Source organism: Macrotis lagotis, chromosome 1, assembly GCF_037893015.1.
Source record: "Macrotis lagotis isolate mMagLag1 chromosome 1, bilby.v1.9.chrom.fasta, whole genome shotgun sequence".
In the NCBI taxonomy this organism is placed as follows: Eukaryota; Metazoa; Chordata; class Mammalia; order Peramelemorphia; family Peramelidae; genus Macrotis; species Macrotis lagotis.
Genome location: NC_133658.1, coordinates 520,189,364 through 520,211,066, shown reverse-complemented (window position 1 = coordinate 520,211,066; position 21,703 = coordinate 520,189,364). Strand labels below are relative to the sequence as shown.

Here is a 21,703-nt window from a genome sequence, read left to right as displayed (position 1 = left end):
TAAAATGACATCCCTTTTAGTATATTTGTATTAGAACACAAGCCAAAAATTACAATATTTAATAAAGTGTATATTTACCTATATATACAGATATATACATATACATAAATAACTGCAGAAATAATCAGTGGGGATTTAAATAAGTCAAATGCCACTTTAAAACCATCCTAATACATTAAAGGCATCCTATTAGAGTACTAAATCCAACACTAGTTCTGCTTCATATAATTCAAATTTTCAATTACTTTTTTGCAAGGCAAAATGGCAGATACTTTTTCCACAAATGCCTTTTTGTAGAAGCAAAAGACCCTGGGCTATCTTGAAAGCACCTTAACAAATTATTTCTAGGTACTTTGGGATACATTCAAAAATACACATTAGTCCCAAACACAAAAAATGCTTTGCCAGATTCTTTAATATATTCCACAAGTTACTGAATTAAAATCACTTTATAGTACAGAAAATAGTCTCAAGTATGCTGAAAAGTTACAAAATATTTCAACTTCTTGATATTTCAACTTCTTTTTAACAAAAAAGATCATATAGAGGTCTGTCGTCCAGACCTAACATAAAACAGCGTTTTCACAGTCCTTTCCTGTCAGAAAAATGCAATGAATTGTATGTGAAATTTAATAGAGATGGCTGGCAGAGGAAAAAAATGAACATTTGTGGAACCTAGGACAAAATAACATACAAAGGTATAATGATAGACAAGTTCAAGGGCACAGTTATCTGATGTGCATGGCTGAAAGAATGAACTTCAAAAATGCTAATCACATCCTAAGTTCTTGTATTGATTGTTCACAGAAAAAGTGAGAGCTACAGCCTAATATTATTTCCCTTCTAATTATAATGTTTGCTCCCAGTCAAAGTAGGATATATAGTCTCTTTAGAATCAAGGTTAATTCTGCTTTTGTAGAAAATGCACCTTCCTGTTTCACGATCTGCTATTAAAATGTTCTAAAACACTGTGATATTTCCTATGTGTTTTCTATACTAGTTTTCTACTGTAAATAATAACCCAATAGAAATTGGAGTTTATAGTATTTAAAGCAGTGTTATGTTGGCTTATCAGTGAAACACCCACATGTACAAACAGCCACCTTGTTAATATAAAACCTGTGATGATCCTTAGCCTTAAAATAAAGACTAACCTTAAATATGAAAACTGTGTGTGTTAATAAATTGGAGGCATCTTCCTTTTAAAGTCTGACTTATACCTGCCATTCTATTCAGCTAACACAATCATTTAACTTCTTTATGCTTGGAGAAATCCTCTAATACAGTTAGTTGCACAGACATTACTAACCTGGATTGGTGGAGGAAGTTTTCCTTACTGAAGAGTATCCTATCACAGGTCCAGTCCCTATCTCTATATACATGGTGAAGACAAGAATGAATGTGTTCCCTCAAGGAGCTTACGTGCCGTTGAAGAGACACAATAGGTATATAGGTAAGTAAATAGAAGACATAGAAAATAACACAAGTAATTTTAAGAGGAAGAGAATATCAACATCCTTTGGGGAAAGAGAATGAGGAGAGGCCTTCTGTAAGAGATAGTACCTGAACCAAGTCCTGAACAAAGCTAGGGTTTCCAAGATGCAGAGGTAAAGAGGTAAGTACACTTCAAACAGGGGAGATCATATAGATCAGCACACAGAGGTGAGAGAAAGAATGTTGGAATACATGGAATAGGTAGGAGAGTGATCTTAGGGGAATGTTGAATAATATGAAATGAAACTGGAAAAGTAGGGCCTTATTTTAGAAGTCCTTATGTGCCATTCTGAGGATTTTGTATTTTATTGTGGAAGCCCTAGGGAGCCATGGAAGATGTTTTAACAATATCAGTTTACCTTGATGCATAATTTGGTGATTTACTGGTCTTCATAAACACTTATTAGTAAACCCATAAACAGCAGGGTCGTGTACCTTAGCTCTTGACTCTACCAAACTTCAAAACTTTATAGACCTATTGGGTTATCCAACATGTGGTCTAAGAATAATAAATTTAATTATCTCTTTTGTGCCCCCTTTTTTGGTTTCCAATAAAATTCTCATATCTGTTTTAGGTAATTTTTTAAAAAGAAAATAATCAGAATTTTCAAAGAATTCCTCTTAAACTGATCTTGTAATCAAGAAAGATTTTTCCTGAAATTAAAGGATCAAATCTGTAATGGTTACACAAAGGATATCATTCTTCAGACTGGCAGATAGGAATAATTACCAGGATGGTACACTTTCATGAGAATAGTGTTTCTTTATGGCCTTTTAAATGCTTTTGCCCTTTGTACTAAACTATTAGTCATTATGGTATTATACAACTAGAATCTACAAACTACTTTTGAGGCTGCTATGCATTGTATGATGGATTCATATCATGTAAAGCAATGTTAGAAGATAAAACCTCTGCGTTTGAAAGAAGAAATGAATGACTATAGTGTAAAAGGAAATCATAAAACACTTTTGAATATGAAAATATTTCCATCCTTGTAGTTGGTTGCTTGGTAACTAATTTCCTAGCCAAGTGTAAAATGTGGTTGTAGTTAGATTTCCTTAAGCCAAAGTCTCTGGGAAGAAAGTCGATTTCATTGCATTTTCCAGAAAACATTTAAATATTTTTTAATTTATTTAAGACAACAGGGTTGAGTGATTTGCCCAAGGTCACACAGCTAGGCAATTATTAAGTGTCTGAGGCTGGAGTTGAACTCAGGTACTCCTGACTCCAGGACCGGTGCTCTATCCATTGTACCACCTAGCTGCCCCCTGGAAAACATTTATTAAGGCACAACTGAGGCAGAGGTTAAATGACTTACACAGGGCCACATAGAAAATAGGTGTCTGAAACCTGATTTAAAGTCTTTATGGCAGCAATTTCAGTTGCCTGCTATGCCACATGTCTGCCATCAATACAAACAAAAATAAGTGCTACCTAATAACAGATACATATAGTCACATAAAACAAGCTTACAAATTGGCCCTGTGTGAAAATGTATATTTCCAATTCACTGCCTCTGGTATGTAATTCCTTTTGCTACAAGATGAGAAATATGCTTTCATTATCAGATTTCCAGAGATCTAATGGGCCATTATGTTTATCATAGTTCTTAAACTTTCACAATTGCTTTTCTTTATGGTGTTAGAGTCATTATATAAATCATTCTCCTAATTCTGCTCTTTTCATATCATGTCATTGTATACAAATCCTCCCATTTTCTCTGATTTTGGTCCCGGTTGTCATTTCTTTTGATATAACATTTGTATACCATAATGATATTACATTTGTATACCATAATTGTTCAGCAATTCCCCAAATGATGAACATTCATTTTACTTCAATTTCTTTGCCATAACAAAAAGTGATGCTACAAATATTTTTTGTATATAGGATCCTTCCCCTCTGTCTTTTATTTCTTTGAAATATATGCATGGTTGTGGTATTGCTGAATAAAAGTATCCAGTTTAGTGACTTTTTAGATATAATTTCATATTGACTTCCAGGATAATTGCATGACTTCAAAATTGCATCCACAGTATGTAATTGTATCACTACTCACACTGATATGTTATTGAGGGATCTAGGAATTGGTTCAACCATTCTGTAAAGCCATTTGGAATTATGCTAAGAAAATGACTGAAATATCTATAACCTTTGATCATTACATGCCATGCTACATCTCAAGTAGATCAAAGAAAGTAAAGCTTTGTGTACACAAAATATAGCAGCACTTGTTGTAGTATCAAATAACTGGATGTTCATTAATGAAGGGAATGACTAAATGAATGTTAGTAAATGAATGAAATGAAATATTACTGTTCTGTAAGAAATGACGAGGCATGGAAAAACTTATATGAACAGATACAGAACTGAGTAAGTAGAACTTGACAACTGTAATCATAGAAATGGAAAGAATGATAAAAAGATGGAAACAAGTCTTTGCAGAGGTGGAACACTGTGGAAGTGATGCACTGAAAATAATGTCAGAATTGGTTGATATATTGGATAATTTTGCTGAACTTCCTACTCTCTCCTGCACCATTTTTTTCCCTTTTGTTATAAGGGTTGGAGATATATTGAGAAATGAAGTTAGCATAAAAAGAAAGTATCTATAAAATTTTTAAAAGAATTAAGTAGACCAAAGGTAAAAGGAGATATTGAAAATGAATTAGAGGGGGCAGATGGGTGGCCCAATGCATAGAGCACCAGCCCTAGAGTCAGGAGAACCTGAGTTCAAATTTGGCCTCAGACACTTAATTACCTAGCTGTGTGGCCTTGGGAAAGTCACTTAAACCCCATTGCCTTAAATAAATAAGAATTTTAAAAAAATTTTAAAAAGAAAAGGAATTGGGAATACTTAGAAAGCTATAATGAAGATGGAATGGGGGATGAAGAAAAGCCTAGTTTTTTAGAGAGTAATTTAAGGATAGAAAGGCAGGCTATTGCTCAATTGTGGGCAGCCTGGGATGTCACACAGAAGACTTTGAGTATTGCTCATGAACAATATGAAGACACTGAAGATTTCTGAGTGAAAGAAGATCTTTGCCAAAAAAAAAAAGGATGACTCTGGCAGATCAGTGAATGATGGAATGGAACAGTGAAGATGAAAGACAAAAAAATCAGCTGAAAAATAGATGTGCATTCATTATAATCCATAACCTATTTCTATTTCTTCTCACAAATCCTCTTTAAGAATCCACAAGGCGACTGAAGACAATTCCTTCCTTTCTTCCTTTTCTTTCTTACAGAAGTGTGTTTTTGAGATAGATTCAACTAGAAATGAACTGCAAATTATCAGTATCCAAAAGGTCAACCAAAATAACATCAGGTATGGTTTCAGTCTTCTTGGTAACTCTCCATGTTCCATAGTGCTAAGATAGAGATAATGATTAAGGAGTTCCCCATCAGGGACATTAAGTACATACTGTAGAATATGACAATCAATATATATCATCCAAAAGGCATCTTGATTAGGTCAGCTGGTGTGGTAGCCGGGGGGGGGGGGGGGGGGGGGGGGTCAGGGAATTTTGCAATAGCAGCAGTTATGTCTTTTCCTACATTAGCAATAAGAACCCAATGCTACCATTAAATGTGGTAAATCATACAATAAACTTATTTTCCAAGACAAAGAATTGCTTGCTGGGCCCTTCAGCCACACCCAAGCATGGTGCCTTCCAGAATGTGTTCACAGAGGTATCCACATTGCAGTCTGCTTGTCTCAGCAGCTTACATCTCACATAAACTCTCCTTTTCTTCAGGCAAATTCACCATGAGGTTGCTGTCCCAATCTGACACCAAAAAAGTCAAATTGAACAGTATCCACCATGAAACCCACACTGCACATCTCCACGAGTTTGGTCCCCCAAGACACTAGACTCAGGGTTTTATTCTCCTTCTGCTAGTGAAGCAGAGAAATGCTCTTCCATGACATCAGCTGCCAAGATATAATTCTTCACATGGATCATCTGGTGAGTGAGGAATTGTGTGTAAATGAAACCCATGCCATCAGCTCACTGCTCTGAAGACTACAGGAAGAGTTTTGGGCCAATGGCTGATACCAGGCCATTGCAGTGACTGTGACCTGTCTTTCTTTGTCAGCAACTTCCTAATTCTTCAACTACCTCAATCACATCTATAATGAAAATCCTGCCTTAGCAAATGACCACCTCTCCTGTATGAGGAAGGATCCAGTAACCCTTGAAGTCAGACACAATCTGCTTGGCTTCTTCCTGCAGGCTACCTGTTCAAATTCCTTCAGCTTATTGCTGGCATTGAAGCTGGACTTCTAATTGACTGAAGAGATAAATTGGATAGAGAAAGCCTCCTGCAAGGGGATATATTTATCATTCATCTTGCTCTGTTGTCTCAAATTCCTTCTCTTTGCCTGTCCCTTGAGGATGTCTAGGGCACTGGTACTGGTGGCCACAGTATAGACCCTGAACTCCATGAGATTGGTTGGTTGGTTGTTTATTTGGTTCTTGCCCTTTGTTATAGAAGATCAAAATGACATCACTATATTAGAGACAAATGTCAGTGGGTCCAAGTGTGGCTGATGACCAATAGGAGCTCTTCTGAAGAACAAACAATGTTCCATTCCAAAGAAGATGAGAATGCTAGGCTAACACTCATGAAGGAGCCATGTTCAGGAACATCAATAATGTAGCTTGGTAGGGACCTCGACTTCTGCCCTTCCCCTACCAGACCTTCATACTCCTCTGCCAGGCTCTCCCTTCAGAAATGCAACACTACAAGTCGTGTTCATAGATCTGCATGGCTGGGCAGCACCCATCAGGGTCCACTTGCACCTAAGGTGTGTATACAGTCCAAATACAACCACTCCTCAGTTCAGCCTCCTCAAAGTAATGTAGTGAGAAGTTCTTTGCAGTGAGAGATTCTTTAGGTCTGGGGTTCTGGGGGTCGACTTAGCGTCTTTGAAACTGAGAATTAGGCCATCTCTTTGATCTCAGGCCATAGAAATGACATTTTTTTTTAAAAAAGGAAAAGGAAAAGGAGGCCTTTTTTCAGCTTTAATGTGTGTCAGATCCCTTCTGTGTAACTTCAGTCTTGATTAGCATCATGTTTGAGCCTGTATACATCACGCCACCAAAAGCCCGAGATCAGCAATATTGTTGAAGAAAATACCTGGAGAACTCAGCCCTTGAGGGGGTAGGGAGGGTGTGTGTGGGGGGAATAGGGGGGAGGGTCGGCCCCCTTTCAGACAGTACATTCAGAGCGGGCCAGCCTCCTCTGCCTCTCCAGGGGGGCCTTCCTCCCCAAAGGGCCTCGACAAGGAGCTCTAGGACCCAGGGGACGGAGTGAGGTGCCCGAGCCGCGCGAGCAGGGCTATTTAAGGACTCTAAGTGCACCGTGGCTGGAGGGGAGCCCGGAGGTGCAAATGGGAACCTTAAAAAAGGCAGAGCGCGGCGGCTGGGGGTGCCCCGGCGGGAGGCAGTCCCCGCCCTCTTCCACTCCCCCTCTTCCTCCGCAGGCTGCCACCTGTCAGCGCGCTCAGAGCTCCCTCGGCGGTGCCAGCCCCGGCTCCCAGCAGGCCAGCCCGCCCTCCCTGGCAAGGGGGCCGCTGCGGGTCCGAGTAGGGGCGGCGGCGGCGGGCGCGGCCCTCTCTCCGCGGGGCCGGGCCGCGGCCTCGGCGGGGAGCGGGGCCCGGGGCGGCGGCGGGGCCCGGAGCCGCCCAGCTATCGGGCAGCCGCGGCCGGCGCGGGCAGATAAGGGGCGCGGGCCGGGCCCGAGATGAAGTTCCCGGCCTCCGTGCTGGTGTCCGTGTTCCTCTTCGTGGCCGAGACCGTGACGGCGCTGTGCCTGAGCGGCAGCTACAGCTCGGCCGGGGACCGCATCTGGCTGGCGCTGACGCTGCTCTTCTCGCTGCTGCCCTGCGCGCTGGTGCAGCTCACGCTCATCTTCGTCCACCGGGACCTAAAGCGGGACCGGCCGCTGGTGCTGCTGCTGCACCTGCTGCAGCTGGGACCCCTGCTCAGGTGCGTGCAGCCGGGCCCGGGGCGAGCGGGGGGCCCTCCGCCCGGGCTCCCGACACCGTCGCCTCCCCATCCCCTCCGCCCTCCGGCCCCATGGATCGCTCCAGGCCCACAGCGGGGAGGCGCCCCCCGCCCAAGGTGTCCGCACCGGGGCTGGCCGCGCCGACCCCCCCCCCCCCCAGGACAGTCGCCCACCTGTCTCACTCGCTCATCCGCCTAGACAGGTTGCAGGATCCGAGTGACCAAATAAACAGACTCTATTTTATTCTTCAGTGTCCGCAGTGTGCGGCGTCTGCAGACAAACTTGGAAAAGAAGACACGCCACAAACCTGTTTAAAAAGATAGAAAACTAGAGGTGGCCTTCTTAGGGGTTGTGCTTTCCCCCAATATTTTGCTTCTTGAGTTCCCATGCTAAAGGCTGTGTATTTGTAAGTAGTGAGTTGTTAGAATAACTTTATTAGCCTTATGGGTACGTACAGTTAAACTTCCTGTACCAATAAGAAGAAAAAAACCCAAATACCTATCACTCAGTAATTCTTTTGGAACTTTTGTTTAGATTATTATTTTAAAAAATCCCGTATTTATCACCCCCCAAATCCAACAATTAATGTTTTGTAAACGAGGGGAAATGTTTACTGCAGCTCATTGAAAGGCCTGGAAAAGAACGTTTGTAGATAGTAAAACAAAAGTATCCACTATGGAAAGTAAAAATGAAGCTGGAGATGTAACAAAGGGTTCTTTCTTAGCACTAGACCTGTAAATTGTTTTTAATTGTTAGCTATACTGTAATTTATTCGGTTTCATTTATAATTCTATCAATTTTATTTTGTGCATTTAAAAACATTATTTTAAGAAGGAAACTATAAGCTTTGCCAGGCTTCCAAAGGGGTCCATGACTCTCCCCCCAAAAAACCCACACTTAGGAACCTTTGTAATAGATACATAATTTTAGATATTTTTTTTTTCAAGGCAATGAGTTAAGTGGCTTGCCCAAGGCCACACAGCTGTGTAATTATTAAGTGTCTGAGGTCAATTTTGAACTCAAGACACTCCTGACTTACTGTATACATAATTATAACAAATTGAAATTCCAAGCTCAAAATATATTAGAAATAACGAATAAGAAGTGGGAAGAGGAGCTAGTATGTGTGTGGACTACTGCAACAACTAATAAGACAACTTTCTGAGAGCAGAGTGGGAGACAAAAAGCAAACAAATATTAAAAGCACAGACAAGAATTAATAAAACCCCTAGTGGCTGTTTTGGTACACCCAAGGGTACTTCAAAAGCAAGTACAAAAACATCATTCATATATATTCCACAAGGCATCAAGGAAAGTTTAGATTACTTTCAGTATCTTTTTTTTTTCAGAAGGTAAGGAAGTGTACTGTTAATTCAAGTGGTGAGTACTTGAGGCAGGACACTAGCAGAGTACTTCCGAAACTTTTTTCAGTAATGAAATCCTTTATTTTAAGCCAAGTTTATCCCTGTAAGGGGGAAAACTTTGAAAATGTTTAATTAATAATATTCTACTAACAGGATGGTAGGCACACACATCAGACAACAAACACATATACAGACACTTGTGCACACATGCATTTATATCTTACAAATGCAATTTTTCCCTAAAATTTCACCAGGATTTTTGGGACACCCTGAATTGTGCTTTAGAGTTTAAACATAACAGAATAGTGATTTTTAACAGAAAAATCTTATTTTTCACATCAGTTTTACTACAGATCTAACACAATTATGAATGGACTATTTAGAAAGAATAATATGTTTATTTATTGTCATCAGTAAGGGTTTTTAAATGAGAACAAATTTAGACACCATAGCTCACTTTGTAAGTAGTTTCAAAATTATTTTTCTTTTGCCCTTTATTTATGTAAGCCAGTATTTTGAGGAATTTTTTTTTCAGTTAGAGATATTTTTGTTTTGAAAATTCTAAATGTTTTTAAAGCTTTCTAATTACTTATTTTTATTGATTCATTAATTTTAAACATTCTTTTTTAATTAAAAATGAGTTTTGGCTTCTGTCTTTCCCTTCTATTCCTCTACCACCCATTGAGAAGGCAAGAAATGTGCTATTAATCATATATGTGAAATGATCCAAAATATACTTTCATATTAGCCATGTTGAAAAAAAGTTTAAAAATTATGTTTCCATTTCATACTCCATCAGTTCTTTTTCTGAAGTGGATAGCATTTTTGATCATGTAATTCAGAATTGTCTTGTGTCATTGTATTGCTTAGAATAGCCAAGTCATTTATGGTTGATCATCATTCAGTATTATTATTACTATGTACAATATTTTCCTCATTTTGCTCACTTCACTTTGAATCAGTTCATATAAATGTTCCCTGTTTCTTTTTTTGAGGCCATCCTGCTCATTTTTTTTTTTTATTTAAGGCAGTGGGGTTAAGTGACTTGCCCAACCAAGGTCACACCCCTAGGTAATTATTAAGTGTCTGAGGTTGGATTTGAACTCAGGTACTCCTGACTTCAGGACTGGTGCTCTCTCTACTGTGCCATCTAGCTGCCCCCTGTTCATCATTTTTTATAATACAATAGTATTCCATCATGGAGACAGCTAGATGGTACAGTGGACAGAGGTCAAGGTCTAAAATCTTTCTTTCTGAATTCAACTCTGACCTCAGACCCTTACTTACTTTGGAACCTTAGGCAAGTCATTTACCTGAATTTATCCAGTCCTCATCTATAAAAATGAGCTGAAGAAGGAAGTGACAAATCAATGGTTTTTTGGATTATCTTTGCCATTTGGGTAATGAAGAAACAAATATGACTGAAATGACTTAACAACATCAAAAAAAATTACATCACAACCATAAACCACAATTTATTCAGCCATTCTCCTGTTAATGGACACTGCCTCAATTTCCAATTCTTTGCCACCACAAAAAAATGCTTCTACACATACATATAGGGCTTTTCCTTTTCCTTTGATCTCTTTGGGATACAGATCAAGTAATGATATTGCTAGGTTAAAGACAATGTATAATTTTAATAGCCTTTTGGTCATAGTTCCAAATTGTACTCCAGAATGGTTGGACCAGTTCCCAACTCCACCAACACTTTATTAGTATCACAATTTTTCCATCTCCTTTCCAACATTAGTCATTGACTTTTTCTGTCATATTAATCAATCTGATAGATATAATAGTACATCAGAATCATTTTAATTTGCATTCTTCTAATCAGTAGTAATTTAAAGCATTTTTATATGAATACAGATTTGATTATTTCATCTGAAAAGTTCCTGTTCATATCCTTTGACCCATTTGTCAATTGTACAATGATTCATAGTTTTATATATTTAACTCCATCTTTATATATTTGTGAAATGAGGCCTTTATCAGAAAAATTTGTTATAAATTTTTTTCTCCCAGTTTTTTCTTTCTAATCTTAGTTGCATTCGGTTTTTTTTGTGCAAAACCTTATTTTAATGTAATTCAAATTATCCATTTTACATCCTGTAATGCTTTCTATCTCTTGTTTGTTCATAAATTATTTCCTCATCTACAGAGCTAACAGGTAAACTATCTCATGCTCCCCTTATTTGCTTATGTCATCACCCTTTAGGTCAAAATAAATCATGTACCTATTTTGATCATATCTTGGTTTATGGTATGAGATGTTGATCTACACCCAGTTTCTACCAAAAATGCTTTCCAGGTTTCCCAGAAATTTTTTTCAATAAGTGATTCTTGTCCCCAAAGTTTGACTCTTTGGGCTTATCAAATACCAGATTACTATAGTCATTTGCTACTGTTTATTGTATACCTAATCTATTCCACTGATCCACCACTTTATTTCTTAGCCAGTGTTAGATTCTGTCAATGATTATTGCTTTGAAATACAGTTTGAGATAAGGTAATCTTAGGTCACCTTCCTTTTTTTTTGATTCACTTGATTTTCTTGACCTTTTGCTATTCCAGATGAATTTTGTTATTAATTTTTGGCTCTGTAAAGTGATTTTTTGGTAGTTTGGAGTTTAGGCAGAATTGTCATTTTTATTATATTGACTTAACCTACCCATGAGCAATTAATATTTTCCAGTTGTTTAGGTCTAACTTTATGTTGAAAAGTGTTTTGTAATTGTGTTTTATAGTTTTTGGGTCTGTCTTGGCAGGTAGTCTCCCAAGTATTTCATAATGTTTGCAGACATTATTTCTTCTGTATTTGGGATTTGATACTAGCACTAGTTCATGAATCATCAGTCATAGTTTGGAAGTCAGTGATTTCAGTTGTAAACATATTAGAAGATATAAATAAAGCTGGTTTGGTAACTCAGCACATTCAAGTGAAAGATAAATTGGGATTGCCAGTCTTAGTCTATTGCCTTACCTATTCACAAGCTGAAATTTTTCAATTTAATTCAGCAGATACTTAATCATCTGCTGAGCAAGATTAGGAAGTCAAGGAAGGAAATTCAGTTTCCATCCTTAAAGAGGTTAGAGTCTAAAAGAGGAATATACTATACATTATTAGTACATTGTATGATACAGTAAAAAATGGATAGAGATAAAGCAGAGACCAGGACAAAATGCCTTCAGAAAATTTGAAAGAAGAAAGATAACTTAACCAGAGGAACAAGAGGACCCTTCATGGAATAGATGGTGAAATGGATGGTGAAGGAAGACACAGATTTCAATAGACAAGAGATATGGAGGCAAGAGGGAAGCCCTTTGTGAATATGGATATAGAAGAGTATAAAATGAGCCTGATGAACTACTGATGGTATAAGTTGACTAGAATGTAGCATGAGTGAAGTTTACAACTGAAAAGATAAATTGAAACTTTGTTGGAGAGCAAAGACTAAAGAGTTTATATTTTATCTTCCAGGGATTCAGTGTAGGTTTTTGAGCAGGGGAGTGATGGAGTGAGATCTATGAATCAGGGTAGGGGAATAAATGAGAATTTATGTAGAAAATTTAAAATTTTAAAATGTTATTATTTTTATTTTATCATTTAATTATATTATTAATTTTAATTTTTAATCAAATCATTTTCATTTGGTTCTCACAATAACCATAGGAGGTAGCTTCTGTTATTGCTCCATTTTACAGTTGAAGAACTGAGATAGACTTTAAATGGCTTACTCAATGGGGTCACAAAGCTAATAGGGTCTAAGGCCAGATTTAAACTTAGGTCTTCTGCTTCCAGGAACTATCCACTGAGCCTTCCTTATCAGGAAGATTGTTTTGGTAATTCTATGAAGGGTGGAATAACTGGAGACCTGGAAACTATTTGAAGAGAGTATTACTATGATTCAGACAAGATGAAAGTCTAATCTTGGTAATGAATAGAGTGAATTGAATGGAGGAACAGTCATTATCATTATAGAATTGATGGGGCATTTTTGCAATCTTTTCATTTGAGATTTCTCAGTTTTGTAATTATCCTTCACGATGGTTTTTTTTTTAGGTTTTTTTTTTTTGGCAAGGCAATGGGGTTAAGTGGCTTGCCCAAGGCCACACAGTCAGGTAATTATTAAGTGTCTGAGGTACTCCTGACTCCAGGGCTGGTGCTCTATCCACTGGGCCACCTAGCCCCCCAATTCAGGATATTTTTTAAAAAAATTTAAAAGGCTGCTTGCTGTCCTTGTGACGTTTTCTCTTCATGAACCTGTCTGCACTGCTTCATGGGAATCTGAGGGTGCTGCAGAGCAGAGTTGATGAAATGTTTTAATGACATCAGTTTTGGCTGCTTAAAGTCAAATGCTTATTCTTGCCAGTTGTGATCCAGATAGGTGATATAGGTACTTGGGACATTTTTGTACATGAAAGTTTAGCAATATTTCTTTGCAAAATAAAAAGACACAGAAAAGTAGTCTATATAGCCAAAATATATTTTTTAATTTTACAGTTTTTTAAATTGATTTTTAACTTTTCCAAATACATATTCTGAAAATTTGTTTTAACATTCATCCATGTGCCTATAAAAATTTCTAAGTTATAATATTTCCTTCTACCCTCCCTTCCCATCCACTCCTCCCCTCAGTGGCAAACATTCAGGTTAATAATATACTTACACATTTGTGTTAAACATGTTTGCAGGTTAGTCATTTTTGGTATGAGGAATTAGGATTTAGGGAAAGAAATACATAAGAGATATTTTTTTTAAATAGTGAATGTAATGCTCCTCAGATGGTGAAGGATTTTGTTTTGTTTTATTTTTGTTTTTCTCCCTCTGAAAGAGGATAGCATTGTCCATAGCCAGTCTAATTGGTTGTCCTAGCTCTCTGCCCTGCTGAGAACAGCCACATCCATCAGGGTTGATCATCTCACAATCTTGTTGTGAATGGGTACATTGTTCTCTTGGTTCTGTTCCCTTTGCTCAGCATCAGATCCTGTAATTCCTTTCATGCTTCTCTAGCGTCTGACCATTTATAGTTTCTTATAGAACAATAGTATTCCATAATATTTGTGTACCATAACTGGTTTAATTATTTCACAATTGATGGGCATCCCCTCAATTTCCAATTCTTTGCCACTACAAAAAGAACTGCTATGAATATTTTGCAACATGTGGGATTTTCCCCATTTATTATTTCTTCTGGGTATAGGCCTAGAATTGGAATTGCTAGGTAAAAGGGTATGAACAGTTTTATTGCTCTTTGGGCATAGTTCCCTATTGCTTTCCAGAATGGTTTGGATCACCTCACAGCTCCACTAGCAATGCATCAATATCCCAATCCTCCCATGACCCCTACAACATTAATCATTTTCTCTTTTTTGTCATCTTAGCCAATCTGATAAGTATCAGATGATACCTCACTGTTGTTTTACTTTTGCATTTCTCTAATCAATAATGATTTGAAGCATTTTTTCATATGATTATATATAGCTTTAATTTCTTCATTTGAAAATTGTCTATTCATATCCTTTAACCATTTGTCAGTTGGGGACTGACTTGCAACCTTATAAATTTGATGAAGTTTTTTGTATAATTTAGAAATAAGACTTTTATCGGAACTCCCAGTTGTGAAGATTGTTTCCCAGCTTTCTGCTTTCCTTCTAATTTTAGCAGCATTAATTTTATTAGTGCAAAAACTTTTTAATTTTATATAGTCAAAATCATTCATCTTTCAACAGATTCAGATGGATGAATATTTCTTGGTCTATTAGTTTATGGTGTTGCCCTTTGTGTCTAAATCATGTAGCCATTTTGACATTATTTTGGTAGCGGGTGTGAGATGTGGGTCTATATCTAGTTTTTGCCATATTATTTTCCAGTTTTCCCAATTTGTCAAATAGTGAGTTCTTGACCCAGAAGCTGATGTTAAAATATCACAATTGGGTTGTGATTCCCCTACCCTGATTCATAGATCTCACTCCATCACTCCCCTGCTCAAAAACCTACACTGAATCCCTGGAAGATAAAATATAAACTCTTTAGTCTTTGCTCTCCAACAAAGTTTCAATTTATCTTTTCAGTTGTAAACTTCACTCATGCTACATTCTAGTCAACTTATACCATCAGTAGTAAAATATCACACTCTGGGTTTGTCAAACACTAGACATTTACTGCTGTTTCTTTTGAACCTATCCTGACGCACTGATACATTAGTCCATTTCTTAACCAGTAACTGGTGGTTTTGATGACTACTGCTTTATAGTGTAGTTTTAGATCTGATAGAACTAAATCACCTTCCTTTATATTTTTCATCATTCCCTTGCTATTCTTGACCTTTTGTTGCACCAGATGAATTTTGTTGCTATTTTTTCTAGACACCATTTCATTGTTTTTCTTTTTGTTTTTTGCAAGACAATGGGGTTAAGTGACTTGCCTAAGGCCACACAGCTAGGTAATTATTAAATGTCTGAGGCTGGATTTGAACTCAGATCCTCCTGACTCCAGGGCCGGTGCTCTATTAACTGAGCCATCTAGCTGCCCTGACAAGATTTCATTGTAATGAAGTTTATCCTTCTGAATAAATGAGAATATTATCCAATTGATGCACCCAGAAAAGGTAATGTGCCTTACAGGTGAGTAGTAAATATGTAATATACACATTATATACAATTCTATAAATTAGTTCATTCCTGTTTCTTATTGTTTCTATATTAATTCTACTCATCTGCCATTCAAACAGGTCAAATTTCTTTCTCCTAAGTGATGTAAGTAATGTTGCAGCATGATGTATTTAGTGATTGTGATATTTTAACATCATTTTTGGAATTTTCCCCTTTTTTCCCAAGTGGGAGAAAGCCAATTTCTATGATCAGTTGTTTGGACCTTGGTTTTTCCCATAGGAACACTAAAAAAAATTTCCAAGTTTCCAAGAATATTCCAAATTCCAAAAAGTTTCCAAGAATACTTTGCTGCTTACTATTTAGGTCACACTATATCTGAATGTATCTGATAGACAGCATGGTTTCAGTTTATCTAGAAAATCTAACCATATTGGGTAACATTCTTTTCCTGGGCAAACATACACAGAGTTTTTGGAATAACAGAAATCTCTTTTCCCTAATCCCACTAGAAGCAATAGGATCTTCTTCTTATTCTTCTCCTACCTTTTTTTTGCAGGGGACAAGTTGAGGAGCAGGAGCAGGGGTGGAGGAGAGACATTGATTAAGCTGGTAGATAGGCAGAAGCCAGTATAAATTCTCAAAAACTTTTCCTCAACCTTGTCTGGTTCTCGATTGTCACTTTTCTTTTCTTCTCTGTATTCATGCCTTTCCTTTTTCTCTTTTTAACAAATACTGAATCATATATTTGCATATCTTCTTTGTCCTCTTTGGTTCATGAGAAAAATTTCATATATATATATATATATATATATATATATATATATATATATAGAGAGAGAGAGAGAGAGAGAGAGAGAGAGAGAGAGAGTGGTAGTTCATATACACAAAGACTGAAGCAGAAAGAAAAAGACACAGGCTATGCCTCATATTCAATCTCAGGTCCTGAAGCAAAATGGGGATTCAGAAACAGAATAGGGATGCTGAGGCATTTTGTTATAGGAAATAAGGAAATGGTTTAGGATTGTAGAATACTTTTCCAGTATCACAGGACTTGAATCTGTTGTTCAATTATGTCTAACTCTTCATGATCCTATTTGTAGTTTTTTTTTTTTATAAAGGTACTAGAGTGTTTTGCTATTTCCTTCTCCAACTTATTTTACAGATGAGGAAACTAAGGCTTTAAGTGACTTGCCCAGGGTAACACAGCTAGTAAGACTGAATTTGAACTAAGGAATATGAGTCTTCCTCATGCTAATCATCTCACTGCACCATCAGAAATTATCTAGTCTAAATCCAGAGTCAAAGAGAGAACATCATTTGGCCAAGACCACAGAGAGTAACTAGTAGATCTGAGATTTCAATTCAAGAACTCTGATTCCAAACTCGGTGTATAGGCCAAAAGTAGCAGTGAGGCTAGAAAAACAACAGTGGGCAAGGAGGGGAAAAGAAAAAAGAAGGAAACAACATGAGTGTTTACCTTCCCATTTCCCTCATGACTGTAAGTCCTATCTCTTGAATTGTCCCACTGTAAACAATCCCAGTCCAACTTTACCCTTGTTTGAGGTGATTATGAGTTTAAGGGGCAATCTTGCTCAACAACTTGGTAGAAGTTCTGAGGAAGAAAGGATAGAAGGAAGGGAAGAGAGAGAAATTCTAAATCGTGGCAAAGGGAAAGGAAAGGGAGTTTCATGTGTATGATTCATGTAAAAGTTGAGTGGATTGAATTTGCCAATTGCTTGTATATTCCTTTAAGTAAAAACTCCTTTGAAATGATTTTGAAAAATTATCCAGTTTAAAAAACTCTCACAAATATTGTCTAGAAGTAAATGTGAAAAACCACATCACTAATCATTTTTTTCCAATTTTATCTACTTACTAGATGAGTAATCATGAACAAGCCAACCTTCCAGTGTCCCTGTTGACTCATCTTTAAGATGGACACAATAATTCTTGGACTACATACTTCATAAGAATCTTACTTTACAAACTTTAAAGTGAAATATAAAAGCAACTGGCCATTGATAATGTTTAAGGAGACATTTAGCCATATCATTTGTAGGAAAGCTCAATTGTCATTTCTTCTGAAATCTGCTATAGTGAATGTAACACTGAATTTAAAATAAAAAAAAAATCCAGGCCTGAATTCATGCTCTGCCAGTTACTAGATGTATGACTATGATGACTTCACTTAAGCTTTTAGTTTCTATCTTTTAACTGAAAAAAGGTGAGAATAATATGTGCATTGTTGTGAGAAAAGTGCTTCGTGAATCTTAAAATCATATACCAATGTGAATTAATAAATTTCTTTAGATGTCTCTATTCTTTATGCAGCATGCATTAGTCAGTGAAAAAGCATTAAGTGTTCACTATATGTAAAGCAATGTGCTAAAGATTTAAATAGAATTCTTTGAATAGTTCCTGCACTGAAGAAGTTCACATTCTGATAAGGGAGACATCATACAGCAGGTTTTAGCAGCAAGTCAGCTAAATAGGCTCCATGGTGGCTTTGGCCAAAATATCATCTTTAAAGTTATATCCACTGACTGATAAAATCACCATTTCTGTCCTTGAATAATTTGATGGTGTCAAAGACTTTGGCAGTAAGAACTCCAATAGAGGTTTGCTAGGAAGCCTTGGCTGTGATGATACATTGGAATAAGCATCTTAGACTTGTTTTTATGATGCCGCAGCTGAATGCAAAGTAAACAACTCAATTGGTCATTTCTTATCTGAGATTCCAAACAACTGGCTTTAATAATTGTTTTGATTGGGTAGGAGTTGGACCTGAGGTGTTAAAGTTAAGAGGGACCTTGGAGGTCGTCCTTCATTTTGTACTTGAAGAAACTGAGAATCATATTGAGGAATTGATTTGCCAAGATTCAATTTGAAGTCCAATTGTCTTTCCACTCCATCACAGCTGTTAAGCAAAAGATCTGACTTTTAATTTTAAAAGGTATCCCTATATTTTAGCATTATACTTACACATAGTAGTAACTCAAAGATATCCACTATTTGTTTGAAAGATGTCACTTCTGAAATGTACTGTGTACATAATAACAGTAAAATTGTAGGATGATCAGCTGTGAATGACTTAGCTTTTCTCATTAATACAGTGATCCAAGACAACTCTGAAGGACTTATGATGAAGAATCCCCACAGAAAGAGCTGATGGAGTCTGAATACAAATCAAAACATAATTTTTTTTACTTTATTTTTCTTGGCATTTTTTGGAGGGAGGGGTCTATGTTTCTTTCATAATATAATTATTTTAGAAATGTTTTGCAGGACTACTCATTTATAGTCTGTATCAAATTTCTTGCTTTCTCAATGAGGATGATAGGAAGGGAAGGAGTGAATTTGGACCTCAAAGTTTTAAAAATTAATGTTAAAAATTGATTTTACATATAACTGGGGAAAATAAGATACTAAATAAAAGAAATATGTGACTCATGAATAAGAAACCAAATAATTTTGTGATTTTTAAAACAAATATCACAGTGACTAAAACAATGGACCTGTATTCAGGAAAACCTCAGCTCAAATCAAATTCAGTCATTTACTAGCTATAAGACCTTGAGCAAGCCACTTGGCATAGTATCTAGCAAGTACCATTGATAAATGTTTATTGATTGTTTGAAAACCTCTGTTGGTCTTAGATTCTGAAAAATGGAAATATTAATAGTACTTAGCTCTGAGGATTGTTGTGAAGATAAGTAAATATTTGTAGATTACTTTACAAGATTTAAAAAGCAATTTAAATAAGTTATTGTTGTTGTAGTTGTCCACCTCTAGCTACAAAATAATAGTCATTTTTAGCAACCTACATCAATTAGAAAGTCCTGAACAGTTCAATTTAACAAATGAACAATAGCTAATTACTTGTCTAATGTTATGGGGCAAGGCATTAGGAAATAGACTAGGACTTTGATACCCATTTTATAGGGAGCTTTTCATTCATTTTGTAGAACCTTTCCCAATTAAATTTTAATCTTGTATAGCAGCATCAAATATTAGCTGTATGACCTTGAATAAGTCAAAAAAATCTCTGTTTGACTTAGTTTCCTCAACTCTTAAATGAAGCCAATTGTGGTGCCTATCTCCCATGGGTGTTGTGAGGATGAAATGACATAATTGCAAAGTGCTTAGTTAGGTCAGTTCTGGAACATAGGAACATCATATAAATTACTAGTTATTATTATTGTGATTATTTTATTATCTCCACTAGTTCTAAATTCTCTGCATATATTTTGCATATCCCCATATAGTTATATAACCAGTTCCCATTAGAATATGAATTCCTTGATAGTAGGACTTTTCCACTTTTGTATTTGGATCTTTATTAGCACAGTATCTGATATTTTGTTGTTAAATTGTTTCAGTTGTGTTCAATGATTTGTGACCCCATTTGGCGTTTTCTTGGCAGAGATACTAGAGTTGTTTGTAATTTCTTTCTCTGGATCATTTTACAGATGAAAAAACTACTGAGACAAACAGTAATGAAGTGACTTGCCCAGAGTCACACTAGCTAGTGTCTGAGGTCACATTTGAATTCAGATCTTCCTCACTCCAAGCCTGCATCCGCAGCATCACTTAGCTGTCCTTCATGGAGTAGACTTAATTATCGCTCACTGACTGATTGACTGCTAGGGTAGCCTATGGTGAGGCCTTACTGCTGGTCCTTTCCCCCCAACTCTCTCCTCTTCCACCTTCAAGTCCTTACAGTTGCTCATGGCCTGGAATACCTTCTCCATTCATTCTGTCTTTTAGAATCTTTTGTCTCTTGCAAAGCTCAGCTCAAACAGTCTTTCTTTTGATAAATCTTTTAAGAGTTATAGGTGTGTGAGTTATCAATCTTATTACTCCTAACCCCTCCCTGAATCTTTTTGCTCGCCTCTCTCTTCTCTCTCTGTTCAGAAGCCTGTTGTCAGTATTTGCAGTTTTCAGTTTAGTCATTTTTCTGTTGTGCCTGACTCTTTGTGACCCCATTTGGGGTTTACTTGGTAAAGATACTGCAGTGGTTTGCCATTTCCATCTCCTGCTCACTTTACAGATAAGGAAACTGAGGCAAGCAGGTGACTTGCCCAGGGGCACACAGTTAGTAAGAATATGAGGCCAAATTCTTCTTGACTCTAGGCCAATGCTCTCAGGGGGCAACAATGGGAAATGAGAGTGAGGTAGGGTTCAGTTTGGGATCAGTGCATTTTTTTTCCTACAACCAGTTATTAAGGGCCTACTACGTACTGGGATACAAAGAAAGGAAGACAATGATCCTTGTTCTTGAGGACCTCATAGACTAATGAGAGGAGACCATGTGCAAACAATAATGCACATACAAGATAAGAGAGAACACTTTTGAGATCTTCAAAACAGGGAAGGCACTATTATGATACAAACTCATGCACCATCTCCAGACCTTTCAAATTTCCTCAGAACTAAGGTCAGACTAGATCTTCTAGGACAGGCCTAAAACCCTGGTTTATTCCAGCTCACTCAAGACTCACTTTGGATTTTAAAATAATCTTTACCAACTCAGATTTAATTTTTTGACATCTTGTTTTTCTTCAGGTGGGAAGGCTTAGCCATATGGTATTTAGTTATATGGTATTCTTGATATTTAGTGTGATTGTTTGAAGAAGCAGGGACACCAAGCTATTGTCATATCTTGTTGCCCAATTCATAGGAATGAAAATTTTCTTGTCTTTGGTGGTGCCTTTACATCAAAACCATGTAAAACAGGAAAACTCATCTTGCAAAATTATATTAGAAAAAAACCCCAGAGATTTCAGTTCAGTGTAAGGTGGACCCCACCCTCTTCACTGTACTTTTCTGTGCCCCACTTAAAATGGTACTACAACACAAAGGATCTCTGCAGAGACTTCCAAACCCTACAAAGGTCTAACAAAATTAGTTTATGAAGTAAAATCTATATGTATAATACTTATTGGTCCTTTAAAGTAAAAAGTAAACTTCTAGAAATTATGCTGAAGTAGTTTTATTAGAAATAACTCATACAAAGCTTTAAAACTTTTCCTTAATAAAACAATTTTGTGACAGGAACCTTTATAAACTCTCTTACCACTTGAGCAAGTATGCTAATACATTATAGATCAGGGCAGTGTCTTATTTTTCTGGCTTTTATTCTAGAGATTAAGGCGTCTTACTATACCTACATTACAGGACTATTCAATAATAATGAAGTAATGACTCTGATTCCCCA

General features: G+C 36.9%; 1 protein-coding gene across 1 annotated transcript in view; it reads left to right on the top strand.

The window, feature by feature from the left end:
- Positions 1 to 6,079: 6,079 nt before the first annotated feature.
- Positions 6,080 to 21,703, top strand: part of XK (X-linked Kx blood group antigen, Kell and VPS13A binding protein) — a 54,734-nt gene continuing 39,110 nt past the window's right edge. The window contains exons 1-2 of the mRNA XM_074214197.1: positions 6,080 to 6,305; positions 6,984 to 7,488. Coding sequence (XP_074070298.1) covers positions 7,244 to 7,488 — 245 coding nt within the window. The 5' untranslated portion in view covers positions 6,080 to 6,305; positions 6,984 to 7,243. The remainder of the gene's footprint in view (positions 6,306 to 6,983; positions 7,489 to 21,703) is intronic.